Below are 18,496 nucleotides of genomic sequence, written 5' to 3'. Positions count from 1 at the left end.
ACAACCCTGCACAAATTAAGTTAAAAAAATAAATGGTAAAATCCTTTTGTTTGAAAAGATATTACCCATTTCCCAGTTTTGCATAACCAACACTGTTATATTAATACACTTTTTATCTCTGTGATTGCCACCTTGTATCTAAGCCTCTGCAGACGGTCCCCTTATTTCAGTTCTTTTAACAGACTTGCATTTTAGCCAATCAGTGCTGGCTCCTAGGGCGTGAGCGCAATGTTATCTATATGGCACACATGAACAAACACCTTCTAGCAGTGAAAAAAAATGACAAATGCATTCAGATAAGAGCCGGCCTTCAAGGGCTAAGAAATTAGCATATGAGCCTACCTAGGTTTAACTTCCAACTAAGAATAACAAGAGAACAAAGCAACATTGATGATAAAAGTAAATTGGAAAGTTGTTTAAAATTACATGCCCTATCTGAATCATGACTGTACCTTTAAGTATAACCCACTGCTTGGTGTTTATTTTTATTTTTGTTGCAACAGTGAAACAGACAATTTAGATCCGTTTAATCAATGGTCTCTCATCTTCACCCCCCTCTTCAAAAACAGGTTCTTCTATCCTGAATAATGCTTGCAATCCTCAACTAAACCCATATCCATGCCAGTGTCTCTTGCAGTATTCAATAATGAAATGTAATCCACACCAAATAGAAATAATGCAATAAACCTTCATAAGTCACATGAAGCAACAATTAACCTGTACAAGGAAAACACTAACAATTCAAAAAAAGAAAAACTGATGTTTTTATCAAGCACTTGGTTATTATAAGAAATATTAAACCAGTCCCTTAAAAAAGGAGTTGTGTTTCCTTGGCTTTCCATCCATTTATTTATTCACCACAAATACAATTATGTATAAACACACCAAGCAACATAGAATCAATTAACGAATATATGAAACCCAAATTTTTTTTTCTTTCATGATTCGATTAGAGCATGCAATTTTAAGCAACTTTCTAATTTACTCCTATTACCAATTTTTCTTTGTTCTCTTGGTATTTGAAAACGCAGGAATGTAAGCTTAGAAATATATAGAAACATAGAATTTGACGGTAGATAAGAACCAAAAAGGCCCATCAAGTCTACTCATATTACATGTTACTTTTTTTCTTAGGAGCCTTATGCATGTCCCATGCATTTTTTAAATTCCTTTACAATCTTTGGGGCCGATTTATCAATGTCTGTCCGACATGACATGCTGTAGAGTATCATGTCCGACAGACATTACTGAATGCCGACAGCATACGCTGTCGGTATTCAACATTGCACAAGCAGTTCACCAGAACTGCTTGAGCAATGCTGCCCCCTGCAGATTCACAGCAGATTCACAGCCTGATTCGCTAGCAGGGGGTGTCAATCAGCCTGATCTTATAGGATCAAACGGATTGCAGACTGCAGCCTCAGAGGCAGCGGACCGGTTATGGAGCATTATATAAAGGACACCAGAGTCCTAAGGAGTGCGCTAGTGTGAGATAAGATGTGGATCCAAAAGAAGCGGGCCGCACTCATAACGGAGGAGGTGGTAATCAAAAAATTCCTGTTAGGGAACAAAAAGAGGCGCCACATAGGGTAATAATGACTAGGCTAGCCAACAATACAGAAGTGTGTTAAGAGTACCCTTCAGGATGGCTACTCACAAGCGTTGCGGCACAACCAGAGTACCTAACTGGGCAGTATGGGACCAGCAGAGTCACCTGTAAGACTCACACAGGATACCGGAGTGTCGTGCGTCAGGTAATGTGGCGGATCAAACCAATCACAGAGACGATAACCCAAGGCAGCAGTAAGAGACGTCACAGTGGATGTGGGAGATCAGATAGACAAAAAAACGATTTTCCAGTGAAATAAAAGTAGAGATCCAAGCAAGAAGAGTAAAAAGTGTGTGAACTGTATTGTAAACAACACTAACACACACCTAGATTACGAGTTTTGCGTTAGAGGCTGTGCGGTGCTAATGAGCAGTTTATGCTCACCGCTCACTTACAGACAACGCTGGTATTACGGGTTTTTACAAACCAGACAAGAAGTGAGCGATGAGCAAAATTTTGCACATTACCGTACTCCAATATCAGCGCTGCTTACGTTAGCGGTGAGCTGGTGTAACATGCTCGTGCAAGATTTCCCCATAGGAATCAACGGGGAGAGCCGGCGGAAAAAAAGTCTAACACCTGCAAAAAAGCAGCGTAAAGCTCTTTAACGCAGCCCCATTGATTCCTATGGGGAAATACATTTTATGTCTACACCTAACACCCTAACATGAACCCCGAATCTAAACACCCCTAATGTTACACTTATTAACCCCTAATCTGCCACTCTGGACACCGCCGCCACCTACATTATACTTATGAACCCCTAATCTGCTGCCCCCAACATCGCCGAACCCTACATTATATTTATTAACCCCTACTCTGCTGCCCCCAATGTCGCTGCCACCTACCTACACTTATTAACCCCTAATCTACCGCCCCCAACGTTGCCGCCACTATAATAAACATATTAAACCCTAAACCGCCGCACTCCCGCCTCGAAAACATTAGTTAAATATTATTAACCCCTAATCTGCTGGCCCTAAAATCGCCGACACCTACCTACATTTATTAACCAATAATCTGCCGCCCCCAACGTCGCCGCCACTATACTAAATTTATTAACCCCTAAACCTAAGTCTAACCCTAACACCCCCTAACTTAAATATAATTTAAATAAATCTAAATAAATATTCCTATCATTAATTAAATAATTCCTATTTAAAACTAAATACTTACCTATAAAATAAACCCTAAGCTAGCTACAATATAACTAATAGTTAGCTAGCTTAGGATTTATTTTTATTTTACAGGCAAGTTTGTATTTATTTTAACTAGGTAGAATAGTTATTAAATAGTTATTAACTACCTAGATAAAATAAATACAAAGTTACCTGTAAAATAAAACCTAACCTAAGTTACAATTACACCTAACACTACACTATAATTAAATTAATTCCCTAAATGTAATACAATTAAATACAATTAAATAAAATTATCTAAAGTACAAAACCCCCCACTAAATTACAGAAAATAATAAACAAATTACAAGATTTTTAAACTAATTACCCCTAATCTAATCCCCCTAACAAAATAAAAAAGCCCTACCCTACACTAAATTACAAATAGCCCTTAAAAGGGCCTTTTGCGGGACATTGCCCCAAAGTAATTAGCTCTTTTACCTGTACAAAAAATTACAAATCCCCCCCTGCCCGGTTGGATGAAGACTTCTCCCGGTAAGGTGATCTTCAAGGGGTTAGTGTTAGGTTTTTTTAAGGGGGTATTGGGTGGGTTTTAGAGTAGGGTTGGTTGTGTGGGTGTTGGGTTTTAATGTTGGGGGGGATTTGTAATTATATTTACAGGTAAAAGAGCTGATTACTTTGGGGCAATGCCCCGCAAAAGGCCCTTTTAAGGGCTTTTTGGTAATTTAGTGTAGGGTAAACTAATTACACCTAATCTAATCCCCCTAATAAAATAAAAAGCCCCCCAAAATAATAAAAAGCCCTACTCTATACTAAATTACAAATACAAAGGCTTTTTGCGGGGCATTGCCCCAAAGTAATCAGCTCTTTTACCTGTAAAAAAAAAATACAATACCCCCAACATTAAAACCCACCACCCACCCACACACCCAACCTTACTCTAAAACCCACCCAATCCTCTTAATAAAACCTAACACTAACCCCTTGAAGATCACCCTACCTTGAGATGTCTTCACCCAGCCGGGCACAAGTGGTCCTCCAGAGGGGCAGAAGTCTTCATCTGATCCGGGCAGAAGAGGACCTCCAGATGGGCAGAAGTCTTAATCCAGGTGGCATCTTCTATCTTCATCCATCCGGAGCGGAGCGGGTCCATCTTCAAGCCAGCCGACGTGGAGCATCCTCTTCCTCCGACGACTCTCGATGACTGAAGGTTCCTTTAAATGACGTCATCCAAGATGGCGTCCCTTGAATATCGATTGGCTGATAGGATTCTATCAGCCAATCGGAATTAAGGTAGGAAAAATCCTATTGGCTGATCCAATCAGCCAATAGAATTGAAGTTCAATCCTATTAGCTGATCCAATCAGCCAATAGGATTGAGCTCGCATTCTATTGGCTGTTCCAATGAGCTAATAGAATGCAAGCTCAATTCTATTGGCTGATTGCATCAGCCAATAGGATTTTTCCTACCTTAATTCCGATTGGCTGATAGAATCCTATCAGCCAATCGGAATTCAAGGGACGCCATCTTGGATGACGTCATTTAAAGGAATCTTCATTCGTCGGTAGTCGCCGGAAGAAGAGGATGCTCCGCATCGGCTGGCTTGAAGATGGACCCGCTCCGCTCCGGATGGATGAAGATAGAAGATGCCGTCTGGATGAAGACTTCTGCCCGTCTGGAGGACCACTTGTGCCCGGGTGGGTGAAGACTTCTCAAGGTAGGGTGATATTCAAGGGGTTAGTGTTAGGTTTTATTAAGGGGGGATTGGGTGGGTTTTAGAGTAGGGTTGGGTGTGTGGGTGGTGGGTTTTAATGTTGGGGGGTATTGTATTTTTTTTTACAGGTAAAAGAGCTGATTACTTTGGGGCAATGCCCTGCAAAAAGCCCTTTTAAGGGCTATTTGTAATTTAGTATAGGGTAGGGATTTGTATTATTTTGGGGGGCTTTTTTATTTTATTAGGGGGATTAGATTAGTTTAAAATTCTTGTAATTTGTTTATTATTTTCTGTAATTTAGTGGGGGGTTTTGTACTTTAGATAATTTTATTTAATTGTATTGAATTGTATTACATTTAGGGAATTAATTTAATTATAGTGTAGTGTTAGGTGTAATTGTAACTTAGGTTAGGTTTTATTTTACAAGTAACTTTGTATTTATTTTATCTAGGTAGTTAATAACTATTTAATAACTATTCTACCTAGTTAAAATAAATACAAAGTTGCCTGTAAAATAAAAATAAACCCTAAACTAGCTACAATGTAACTATTAGTTATATTGTAGCTATCTTAGGGTTTATTTTATAGGTATTTAGTTTTAAATAGGAATAATTTATTTAATTGTAGTAATTTTATTTTGTTTTATTTAAATTATATTTAAGTTAGGGGGGTTAGGGCTAGACTTAGGTTTAGGGGTTAATACATTTAATATAATGGTGGCGACGTTGGGGGCGGCAGATTAGGGGTTAATAAATGTAGGTAGGTGTCGGTGATGTTAGGGACGGCAGATTAGGGGTTAATAAAATTTAACTAGTGTTTGCGAGGCAGGAGTGTGGCGGTTTAGGGGTTAATATATTTATTGAAGTGGCGGCGATGTCCAGTCGGCAGATTAGGGGTTAAAAACTTTAGTTAACTGTTTGCGATGTGGGGGGGGGTGTCTCGGTTTAGGGGTTAATAGGTAGTTTATGGGTGTTAGTGTACTTTTTAGCACTTTAGTTAAGAGTTTTATGTTACGGCGTTAGCCCATAAAACTCTTAATTACTGACTTTTTAGTCTTGACAGGAGAGGGTGTACCGCTCACTTTTTCCAAGACTCGTAATACCGGCGTTAGGAAAATCCCATTAAAAAGATAGGATACACAATTGACGTAAAGGGTTATGCGGTATGCTCGAGTCGCGGAAAAAAGTGAGCGGTACACCTGTACCTGCAAGACTCGTAATACCAGCGGGCATTAAAAAGCAGCGTTGGGACCTCTCAACGTTGCTTTTTAAGGCTAACGCAAGACTCGTAATCTAGGTGTTTGTATTTATTTTAGCTAGGTAGTTATTAAATAGTTAATAACTATTTAATAACTATTCTACCTAGTTAAAATAAATACAAACTTGCCTGTAAAATAAAAATACATCCTAAGATAGCTACAATGTAACAATTAGTTATATTGTAGCTAGCTTAGGGTTTATTTTATAGGTAAGTATTTAGTTTTAAATAGGAATTATTTAGTTAATGATAGGAATATTTATTTAGATTTATTTAAATTATATTTAAGTTAGGGGGTGTTAGGGTTAGGGCTAGACTTAGATTTAGGGGTTAATAACTTTAGTATAGTGGCGGCGACGTTGGGGACGGCAGATTAGGGGTTAATAAATGTAGGTAGATGGCGATTTTAGGGACGGCTGATTAGGGGTTAATAATATTTAACTAATGTTTGCGAGGCGGGAGTGCAGCGGTTTAGGGGTTAATATGTTTATTATAGTGGCGGCGATGTCCGGTTCGGCAGATTAGGGGTTAAAAAATTTATTTTAGTGCTTGCGATGCGGGAGGGCCTCAGTTTAGGGGTTAATAGGTAGTTTATGGGTGTTAGTGTACTTTTTAGCACTTTAGTTAAGAGTTTTATGCTACGGCGTTGTAGTGTAAAACTCTTAACTACTGACTTTAAAATGCGGTACCAGTCTTGACAGGAGAGGGTCTACCGTTCACTTTTTTGCAGACTCGTAATACCGGCGCTATGCAAGTCCCATTGAAAAAAGAAGATACGCAATTTACGTAAGTGGATTTGCGGTATTTCCAAGTCTGGCCAAAAAAGTGAGCGGTACACCTGTACCTGCAAGACTCGTAATACCAGCGGGCATTAAAAAGCAGCGTTAGGACCTCTTAACGCTACTTTTTAAACCTAATGCGCAACTCGTAATCTAGCCGACAGTTAGTTACAATAAAGTTCGCACACTTTTTACTCTACTTGCTTGGATCTCTACTTTTATTTCACTGGACGATCGGTATTTGTCTATCTGATCCCCCACATCCACTGTGACTTCTCTTACTGCTCCCTTGGGATATCGTCTCTGTGATTGGCTTGATCCGCCACGTTACCTGACGCATGACACTCCGGTATCCTGTGTAAGTCTTACGGGCGACTCTGATGGTCCCGTACTGCACAGTTAGGCACTCCAGTTGTGCCGGAAGAAGAGGATGCTCCGCATCGGCTGGCTTGAAGATGGACCCGCTCCGCTCCGGATGGATGAAGATAGAAGATGCCGTCTGGATGAAGACTTCTGCCCGTCTGGAGGACCACTTGTGCCCGGGTGGGTGAAGACTTCTCAAGGTAGGGTGATATTCAAGGGGTTAGTGTTAGGTTTTATTAAGGGGGGATTGGGTGGGTTTTAGAGTAGGGTTGGGTGTGTGGGTGGTGGGTTTTAATGTTGGGGGGTATTGTATTTTTTTTTACAGGTAAAAGAGCTGATTACTTTGGGGCAATGCCCTGCAAAAAGCCCTTTTAAGGGCTATTTGTAATTTAGTATAGGGTAGGGATTTGTATTATTTTGGGGGGCTTTTTTATTTTATTAGGGGGATTAGATTAGTTTAAAATTCTTGTAATTTGTTTATTATTTTCTGTAATTTAGTGGGGGGTTTTGTACTTTAGATAATTTTATTTAATTGTATTGAATTGTATTACATTTAGGGAATTAATTTAATTATAGTGTAGTGTTAGGTGTAATTGTAACTTAGGTTAGGTTTTATTTTACAAGTAACTTTGTATTTATTTTATCTAGGTAGTTAATAACTATTTAATAACTATTCTACCTAGTTAAAATAAATACAAAGTTGCCTGTAAAATAAAAATAAACCCTAAACTAGCTACAATGTAACTATTAGTTATATTGTAGCTATCTTAGGGTTTATTTTATAGGTATTTAGTTTTAAATAGGAATAATTTATTTAATTGTAGTAATTTTATTTTGTTTTATTTAAATTATATTTAAGTTAGGGGGGTTAGGGCTAGACTTAGGTTTAGGGGTTAATACATTTAATATAATGGTGGCGACGTTGGGGGCGGCAGATTAGGGGTTAATAAATGTAGGTAGGTGTCGGTGATGTTAGGGACGGCAGATTAGGGGTTAATAAAATTTAACTAGTGTTTGCGAGGCAGGAGTGTGGCGATTTAGGGGTTAATATATTTATTGAAGTGGCGGCGATGTCCAGTCGGCAGATTAGGGGTTAAAAACTTTAGTTAACTGTTTGCGATGTGGGGGGGGGGGTGTCTCGGTTTAGGGGTTAATAGGTAGTTTATGGGTGTTAGTGTACTTTTTAGCACTTTAGTTAAGAGTTTTATGTTACGGCATTAGCCCATAAAACTCTTAATTACTGACTTTTTAGTCTTGACAGGAGAGGGTGTACCGCTCACTTTTTCCAAGACTCGTAATACCGGCGTTAGGAAAATCCCATTAAAAAGATAGGATACACAATTGACGTAAAGGGTTATGCGGTATGCTCGAGTCGCGGAAAAAAGTGAGCGGTACACCTGTACCTGCAAGACTCGTAATACCAGCGGGCATTAAAAAGCAGCGTTGGGACCTCTCAACGTTGCTTTTTAAGGCTAACGCAAGACTCGTAATCTAGGTGTTTGTATTTATTTTAGCTAGGTAGTTATTAAATAGTTAATAACTATTTAATAACTATTCTACCTAGTTAAAATAAATACAAACTTGCCTGTAAAATAAAAATACATCCTAAGATAGCTACAATGTAACAATTAGTTATATTGTAGCTAGCTTAGGGTTTATTTTATAGGTAAGTATTTAGTTTTAAATAGGAATTATTTAGTTAATGATAGGAATATTTATTTAGATTTATTTAAATTATATTTAAGTTAGGGGGTGTTAGGGTTAGGGCTAGACTTAGATTTAGGGGTTAATAACTTTAGTATAGTGGCGGCGACGTTGGGGACGGCAGATTAGGGGTTAATAAATGTAGGTAGATGGCGATTTTAGGGACGGCTGATTAGGGGTTAATAATATTTAACTAATGTTTGCGAGGCGGGAGTGCAGCGGTTTAGGGGTTAATATGTTTATTATAGTGGCGGCGATGTCCGGTTCGGCAGATTAGGGGTTAAAAAATTTATTTTAGTGCTTGCGATGCGGGAGGGCCTCAGTTTAGGGGTTAATAGGTAGTTTATGGGTGTTAGTGTACTTTTTAGCACTTTAGTTAAGAGTTTTATGCTACGGCGTTGTAGTGTAAAACTCTTAACTACTGACTTTAAAATGCGGTACCAGTCTTGACAGGAGAGGGTCTACCGTTCACTTTTTTGCAGACTCGTAATACCGGCGCTATGCAAGTCCCATTGAAAAAAGAAGATACGCAATTTACGTAAGTGGATTTGCGGTATTTCCAAGTCTGGCCAAAAAAGTGAGCGGTACACCTGTACCTGCAAGACTCGTAATACCAGCGGGCATTAAAAAGCAGCGTTAGGACCTCTTAACGCTACTTTTTAAACCTAATGCGCAACTCGTAATCTAGCCGACAGTTAGTTACAATAAAGTTCGCACACTTTTTACTCTACTTGCTTGGATCTCTACTTTTATTTCACTGGACGATCGGTATTTGTCTATCTGATCCCCCACATCCACTGTGACTTCTCTTACTGCTCCCTTGGGATATCGTCTCTGTGATTGGCTTGATCCGCCACGTTACCTGATGCATGACACTCCGGTATCCTGTGTAAGTCTTACGGGCGACTCTGATGGTCCCGTACTGCACAGTTAGGCACTCCAGTTGTGCCGCAACGCTTGTGAGTAGCCACCCTGAAGGGTACTCTTAACACACTTCTGTATTGTTGGCTAGCCTAGTCATTATTACCCTATGTAGTCTTTAGACCGCTGCTTCATAACTGCTGTTTCTGGTGAGCCTAAAGGCTCGCGCGGAAACAGGGGGAGCTTGATAATTCGGCCCCTTTGTGTTTACCACCTCTATTGGAAGTTTATTCCATGAATCCACCACCCTTCCTGTAAAAAAAAGCTTCCTCACATTTCTCCTGAATTTGCTACCCTCTAAGTATGGATTGTGACCCCTTTTTTTAGCATTTGTTTTTTTGTGGAAAATACTTTCAGCTTCTACTTTTTTAAGACCCTTCATCATATATTTGAAGGTTTCTATCATGTCACCTAGGAGTCGGCCCATTTTTGGATCAGCTTCCTGGGTAGCGCTAGCTGATAGGTGGTTAAATGTACCAAAATGGGTTGGCTCCTAAGCTTACATTCCTGCTTTTCAAATAAAGATACCAAGAGAATAAAGAAAAATTGGTAATAGGAGTAAACTAGAAAGTTACTTAAAATTACTTGCTGTATCTGAATCATGAAAGAAACAATTTGGGTTCCTTATCCCTGTCATAGCCCATAAGGCAGCCCATTAATAGTAATAATGATTAAGGGCACCATGTATGAAGCAGCGAGAGCTTCTCCGAAACCCTTATGGGGCAGGTTCGCATATGCAAGCCTGTTTCTTACACTCTTCTCCACCACTGAGGTGGCGGAGAGAAATCACAGAGAGCTTGCTCTCTGTGATTGACAGTCCCTTCACTCACGCGATTAGTCGCACGAATGAAAGGGCTGGCATTACACACTCATCGGAGTGTGTAACTATACATACGGGCCAAGGGATCAACAGATCCGCTGCCCGTATGCAGAGAAGGCGCGCGGACAGCTTCGCAAGTTGAGAAGCTGTCCGCCCGCCTTTTAATACATAGGGCCCTAAAACTGTATGCTCATAGATGTAATAAATATAAAACTTCAATCCCTTCCTCTTAAGGTCAAAATTCAAGCATCACCTTATCCTATATAATAAAAGGCCAAGTGTGAGCACAAAAGAGAGGGGGAGAGAGACAGCACAAAAGAGAGGGAGGAGAGAGACAGCAAAAGAGAGGGGGGAGAGAGACAGCAAAAGAGAGGGGGGAGAGAGCACAGAAGAGAGGGGGGAGAGAGCCCAAAAGAGAGGCTGAGAGTGCACAAAAGAGAGGGGGGAGAGTGCACAAAAGAGAGGGGGAGAGAGCGCAAAAGAGAGGGGGAGAGAGCGCAAAAGAGAGGGGGAGAGAGAGCGCAAAAGAGAGGGGGAAGAGAGCGCAAAAGAGAGGGGGGAGAGAGAGCGCAAAAGAGAGGGGCAAGAGAGAGCGCAAAAGAGAGGGGGGAGAGAGAGCACAAAAGAGAGGGGGGAGAGAGAGAGCAAAAGAGAGGGGGGAGAGTGCACAAAAGAGAGGGGGGAGAGTGCACAAAAGAGAGGAGGGAGAGTGCACAAAAGAGAGGGGGAGAGAGCGCAAAAGAGAGGGGGAGAGAGAGCAAAAGAGAGGGGGACAGAGCACAAAAGAGAGGGGGGAGAGAGCAAAAGAGAGGGGGGAGAGAGCAAAAGAGAGGGGGAAGAGAGAGCAAAAGAGAGGGGGGAGAGAGCAAAAGAGAGGGGGGAGAGAGAGAGCAAAAGAGAGGGGAGAGAGAGATCAAAAGAGAGGGGGGAGAGAGAGCAAACGAGAGGGGGGAGAGAGAGTAAAAGAGAAGGGGGAGAAAGTAGAAAAGAGGGGATAGAGAGAGAGAGCAAAAGAGAGGGGAGAAAGAGAGAGCAAAAGAGAGGGGAGAAAGAGAGAGCAAAAGAGAGGGGGGATAGAGAGAGAGCAAGGGGTGGGACCGCTGTACTGCAAAAAATGGCCCGTGTACACAGGCTTTAGGGCTAGTTCCTCTATAAAAGAGGAGAAACAGTACTGTGTTATCAAGTGATCGCTTACCATGAAGATTTCAGAAAAAACTCCTGTCATTATAAATGTTTAAATGGCATCAGCCTAAATCCATTGCACACATGTACAATATATGTACAATTCTTAGAGCCACTTCACTCGTTTCTGGTTTTCTCTTTGTTTGTTCTCTTACAAGGTAGTTAGATGGTTTGTGATATGGCTAATGGGATTATGCAAGAAAGACCATGAGAACCACAGCCTTAAACAAGTTTATGAATATTAATTAATAATTATTCTGATGCAGCCTCTGCTGGTTCTCTCTACAGGTAGAATGTCATGTATATCTGAACCAGCGCCAACTACTAGAGTTCTGCAAGTCTCATGACATTGTGATTGTAGCATTTAGTTCTCTGGGGTCCAGCAGAGATGAGTCATGGTAAGAAAAAAATTCTACAATTGTTTTTTTGCTTTTTAACACTATTGAATGGCATTACAATCAGTTTGCTTATGTATGTGTAGTATATATTAGCAATAAACACTGCGTTGAAAACCAAACCTCACAACATTTCCAGTAGGCTTTCCAAGACAAGTAGTCAATGGGTGCTTGTGGGCGATGCTCACCAGTGTTTTGCGGACTGAACAACAATAGGAGGAGCATGACTAGAAGTAGGATGTGGGGGGGGGGGGGCATGTACACAACAAGTGAATTTTGGTTAGGGTGAATTTGATTGAAAGGAATATTCTAGTCAAAATTAAACTTTCATGATTTAGATAGAGCAAGCAATTTTAAGCAACTTTCTAATCTACTCATATATTTTAAAATGTTCTTCGTTCTCTTGGTATCTTTATTTGAAAAAGCAAGAATGTAACTTTAGTAGCCGGCCCATTTTTGGTTCAGAACCTGGGTAGCGCTTGCTGATTAGTGGTTAAAAGTACACTTAGATTTAAATAAAGATACCAAGAGAACGAAGAAAATTGATAATAGGAGCAAATCAGAAAGTTTTGACTAGACTATCCCTTTAAATCATGATTTAAATCACAATTGCCTAGATTACGAGTCTTGCGTTAGCCTTAAAAAGCAGTGTTGAGGGGTCCCAACGCTGCTTTTTAACGCCCACTGGTATTACGAGTCAGGCAGGTACAGGTGTACCGCTCACTTTTTTCCAGCGATTTTAGCATACCGCAAATCCCCTTACGTCAATTGCGTATCCTATCTTTTTAATGGGATTTTCCTAACGCCGGTATTACGATCGCTGGAAAAAGTGAGCGGTAGACCCTCTCCTGTCAAGACTCCTACAGCATTTTAAAGTCAGTAGTTAAGAGTTTTATGGGCTAACGCCGGAACATAAAGCTCTTAACTAAAGTGCTAAAAAGTACACTAACACCCATAAACTACCTATTAACCCCTAAACCGAAGCCCCCCCACATCGCAAACACTATAATAAAATTATTTAACCCCTAATCTGCCGACCGGACATCACCACCACTATAATAAATATATTAACTCCTAAACCGCCGCACTCCCACCTCGCAAACACTAGTTACATTTTATTAACCCATAATCTGCCATCCCTAACATCGCCGACACCTACCTACATTTATTAACCCCTAATCTGCCGCCCAAAACGTCGCCGCTACTATATTAAATGTATTAACCCCTAAACCTAAGTCTAACCATAACACCCCCCTAACTTAAATATAATTTAAATAAATCTAAATAAATTTCCTATTATTAAATAAATTATTCCTATTTAAAACTAAATACTTACCTATAAAATAAACCCTAAGATAGCTACAATATAACTAATAATTACATTTGTATCTATCTCAGGATTTATTTTTATTTTACAGGCAAGTTTGTATTTATTTTAACTAGGTATTTAATAGCTACCTAGTTAAAATAAGTACAAATTTACCTGTAAATTTACCTGTAAAATAAACCCTAACCTAAGTTACAATTACACCTAACACTACACTATAATTAAATTAATTACCTAAACTACCTACAATTAATTACAATTAAATTAAATAAACTAAATTACGGAAACCCCCCCCCCACTAAATTACAGAAAATAAAAAAGAAATTACAGATTTTTAAACTAATTACACCTAATCTAATTCCTGCTAATAAAATAAAAAAGCCCCCAAAATAAAAAAATTAAAACCCACCACCCACACACCCAACCCTACTCTAAAACCCACCCGATCTCCCCTTAATAAAACCTAACACTACCCCCTTGAAGATCACCCTACCTTGAGCCGTCTTCACCCAGCCGGCACAAGTGGACCACCAGACCGGCAGAAGTCTTCATCTGATCTGGCCAGAAGAGGACATCCAGACCAGCAGAATTCTTCATCCAGGCAGCATCTTCTATCTTCTTCCATCCGGAGCGGAGCGGGTCCATCTTGAAGACATCCGACGCGGAGCATCCTCTTCCATCAGACGGCGACTGAAGAATGAAGGTTCCTTTAAGTGACGTCATCCAAGATGGCGTCCCTTCAATTCCAATTGGCTGATAGAATCCTATCAGCCAATCAGAATTAAGGTAGGAAAAATCCAATCAGCCATTAGGATTGAGCTTGCATTCTATAGGCTAATTGGAACAGCCAATAGAATGCGAGATCAATCCTATTGGCTGATTGCATCAGCCAATAGGATTTTTCCTACCTTAATTCCAATTGGCTGATAGGATTCTATCAGCCAATCGGAATTGAAGGGACGCCATCTTGGATGATGTCACTTAAAGGAACCTTCATTCTTCAGTCGCTGTCGGATGGAAGAGGATGCTCCGCGTTGGATGTCTTCAAGATGGACCCGCTCCGCTCCGAATGGAAGAAGATAGAAGATGCCGCCTGGATGAAGACTTCTGCCGGTCTGGAGGTCCACTTGTGCCCGGCTGGGTGAAGACGGCTCAAGGTAGGGTGATCTTCAAGGGGGTAGTGTTAGGTTTTATTAAGGGGGGATTGGGTGGGTTTTAGAGTAGGTTTGGGTGTGTGGGTGGTGGGTTGTAATGTTGGGGGGAGTATTGTATTTTTTTTACAGGTAAAAGAGGTACAAAAACTTGTAATCTAGCCGAATGTAAATCACTAGCAGTAAGACTCTTTAAATCATGGTTTTCTAAATAAAGGTCTTATTTTTATAATAATAATACAGATTGTTTTTCCAGTTATATAATTAAATAAGGATTTAGTTATATACCATTTTATATACATATATAGGTAATTGAAATTATTGGGAGGTGAACTACCTTCAGTTTAATAGGTTCATGTTTGATCAACTTTTCAGCTGTACTTTATTGGAAGGAGAAAGAGAATGATTACCTTAAAGGGAAAGTCAACCCAAAAATTACTGTTACTTATTTAGATTAGTTAATTAACGATCTTTACAGTAAACTGTAGCCCAATTTTCATCTAAATAAAGACACAAGACACAAGAGTTGTCAGGCAGGCAGAGGTCTGGTAATTTTGAGCAAGCAGATTGGAGTTTAAGCACAAGAGTAGTCAGGCAGGCAGAAGTCTGGTAATTTTAAGCAAGCAGATTGGAGTTTAAGCACAAGAGTAGTCAGACAGGCAGAGGTCTAGTAACTTTGATCAGGTAGTTTGAGGAAGAACCAGAAGAAAGTCAGGCAGGCAAGGGTTCGGTAACAAGGAATACAAAACACTAATCACAAAAACAGAAGAAGGTAGTCCAACAAATGGGAGCCGATGATCCAAGCCGCCGGTAGTATATAACCCGCCTGATGTCATCAGAGCCATACGGCCAAGAATATGTGTCACGTTGCTAGGCAACATGACGCTGAAGGAGACAGCAGAAGGATCCGAGAGCCAAACAGAGTGGCGCTGACCGTGATAACAATAAGTCAAAATTAAACTGTCATGATTCAGATTGTACATGCAATGTTAAACAAAGTTCCAATTCACTTCTATTATCTCATCTGCTTCATTCTCTTTTTATCCATTGTTAATGATAAACATACATAGATAGACTCAGGAGCAATTTACTACTGTGAGCTAGCTGATTGTCATCGGCTCACCCAATGTGTTCATCTAGATCCTAGTAGAACATTCCTCTCCTTTAATCAAAGATATTAAGAGAATGAAGCAAATTTCATAAAATAAGTAAATCTGAAATCTAAATATTGTATGACCTATCTGAATCATTAAAGAAAAAACAATAAGTTTATGTCCCTTTAAGGTGTATTTCCCAACTTTGTATGTTTATAAAATTTTTGCTTTGAATAAAGAGGCATGATATTTCTGCAGACACAAATTAACAGTTTTGAGAACTACAAAACCAAGAATATGTGATAATATCTTCTAGGCAGAACAAATGTAACAAATAATCTTACCGATTCCTCTGAGTGGATAAATGGAATTAAATTACCAAAAACGTAAACATTACAGCCATGAATATACAGCCTCATGCTACATAACTGAAAACTAATCCTTATTTCAAGAAGAATAACCTTTGGATTTTAACGTTCCTTAAAGTGACAATCTACACCAGAATATTTATTGTTTTAAAAGATAGATAATCCCTTTATTACCCATACCCCAGTTGTGCATAACCAACACAGTTATATTAATATACTTTTACCTCTGTGATTATCTTCTATCTAAGCCTCTGCAAACAACTGCCCCTTATTTCAGTTCTTTTGACATGCGTGAGCAAAGTGTTTTCTATATGACACACATGAACTAACACCCTCTAGTGGATAAAAACTGTCAAAATGCCCTGAGATGAGAGGCGGCCTTCAAGGGCTTGGAATTAGCATATGAACCTCCTAGGTTTAGCTTTCAACTAAAAATACCAAGAGAACAAAGCAAAATTGGTGATAGATGTAAATGTGAAAATTGTTTAAAATGACATGCCCTATCTGAAAAATGAAAGTTTGTTTTGGACTAGACTGACCCTTTAACGCAATATACTGAGAGAGCATGCAAAATTAGTAGCATTGCTGAAGGGCTTTAATGTAAAGCTCCTGTCGAGTGAAGGAGGTGTGAATAAAAAAAAATAAATGGAATTTTCCATATATATATTTTTATTATACACATTCTCACACAGACCACTTTTAAATGCAAGGAGTGATAGATAAAATATTGTCTGTGTCACAGTTATTAGGAATATAGAGTTATATGCTGTGGGTTATAATTCTTTTGCAGGATAGATCAGAACACTCCGGTTCTGCTTGAGGATCCTGTATTGTCAGACATTGCTAAAAAACACAACAGGACCATAGCTCAAGTGGCCATACGATACCTGTTGCAACGAGGTATTGTCGTTCTTGCTAAGAGCTTTAACCCAACTCGCATCAAACAAAACTTCATGGTAAGAATGTATGAAACATTAATGGGAGAAGTTTGATAAAAGAATAATAATAATAATAATAATGATGATAATGATAAAATCTTCAAATGTATCTATTCTGGTAAATAAGGTGAACAATTAAGTAAAAGTTATTGCATGACGACAAGAAAGCTATTCCATTAATTTACAGCAATTTCCCAACAATGTGTTCATATAGATACGATTCAATATGAAAAATTGTCTTCAAGCTAAAGTTTATATAAAATACATTTTATCAGCATAGTATTCAGTGTATTATCTCCTTCTAGTCATGTGGGCCGCCAGGTTAAAAATCTAGCTTTCATTGCATTCCAATGCTGACATGTTGGCACATATGAAAGTTCCAAAATTGTGGCACCCATAATTAGAGGGAGGTAAATGAAATGTATTAAGTGTTTACTGTCCCTTTAAGGTATGAGGTCCAAAGGTTCAGGCCCAGATTACAAGTGGTGCACTAACAGTTACGCACAAGCGATAAGGGGTTTATTGTGGGTGTTTGGATGTAGCGCTCGTATTACAAGTTGAAAGTAAACACAATCGCTTGAGCCCAATTGAGTTTAAAGAGCGTCAGGATAGAGCAACCTCAGAGATCTAGTTAACTGTTTTGCAAAACAGAACACATCAAAAACACATTGCAAAATACAGTTACACTCATGATAACACTATCTGATAAAAATTATTACAAAAATATTGCACAAAAAAGATATAAGGGCTCAAAATATGAGGTCTCAGGTGTTAGAAAAAAAGACTGCACAGGGTTTTAACATAGAGTGCATTGGAGCCCTTTGCAATCAAGTAGATGAAAAGTAAAAAAAATAATATTTATGCAATATTTATATTTCATAAAGTGTTGTATTTACTGTAAATATTTTATTCCAATGTTCAGCACATAGCTGAAACTTTTCTAAGTATTTTAAATAAATATATATATATATATATATCTGTTTATATGTATACCTATATATAATCTTCTATAGGTATATATGTGTGTGTGTGTATATATATATATATATATATATATATATATGTTTATATCTATACCTATATATAATCTTCTATAGGTATATATATGTGTGTGTGTATATATATATATATATATATATATATATATATATATATATATATACCTATATATAATCTTATATATTTATATATGTGTGTGTGTGTATATATATATATATATATATATATATATGTTTATATCTATACCTATATATAATCTTCTATAGGTATATATGTGTGTGTGTGTGTATACACATATATATATATATATATATATATATATATATGTTTATATCTATACCTATATATAATCTTCTATAGGTATATATGTGTGTGTGTGTGTGTGTATATACAGTATATATATATATATATATATATATATCTGTTTATATCTATACCTATATATAATCTTCTATAGGTATATATGTGTGTGTGTGTGTGTATATACAGTATATATATATATATATATATATATATAAAAATATATATATCTGTTTATATCTATACCTATATATAATCTTCTATAGGTATATATGTGTGTATACATATATATATATATATATATATATATTGTACCAAAATACCATCAAATATATGTAGAAATATGTATTTATGTATGAATTGAACATATTATTCTATATGAAGAACATTGGAATGGGAAGTATTAATATTTATATTAATATTTTCATGTCAGGT

At 38.3% G+C, this 18,496-nt stretch overlaps 1 protein-coding gene across 1 annotated transcript in view; it reads left to right on the top strand.

Moving 5' to 3' along the window:
- The window catches only part of LOC128664190 (prostaglandin-E(2) 9-reductase-like), a 68,025-nt gene that overhangs the window by 45,840 nt on the left and 3,689 nt on the right, over positions 1-18,496 (top strand). Inside the window, exons 7-8 of the mRNA XM_053718955.1 lie at positions 11,778-11,887; positions 16,615-16,780. Coding sequence (XP_053574930.1) covers positions 11,778-11,887; positions 16,615-16,780 — 276 coding nt within the window. The remainder of the gene's footprint in view (positions 1-11,777; positions 11,888-16,614; positions 16,781-18,496) is intronic.

This window comes from Bombina bombina, chromosome 6, assembly GCF_027579735.1.
Source record: "Bombina bombina isolate aBomBom1 chromosome 6, aBomBom1.pri, whole genome shotgun sequence".
In the NCBI taxonomy this organism is placed as follows: Eukaryota; Metazoa; Chordata; class Amphibia; order Anura; family Bombinatoridae; genus Bombina; species Bombina bombina.
Note: the sequence above shows the minus strand (reverse complement) of the source record. Positions and strands in the feature narration are given on the sequence as shown.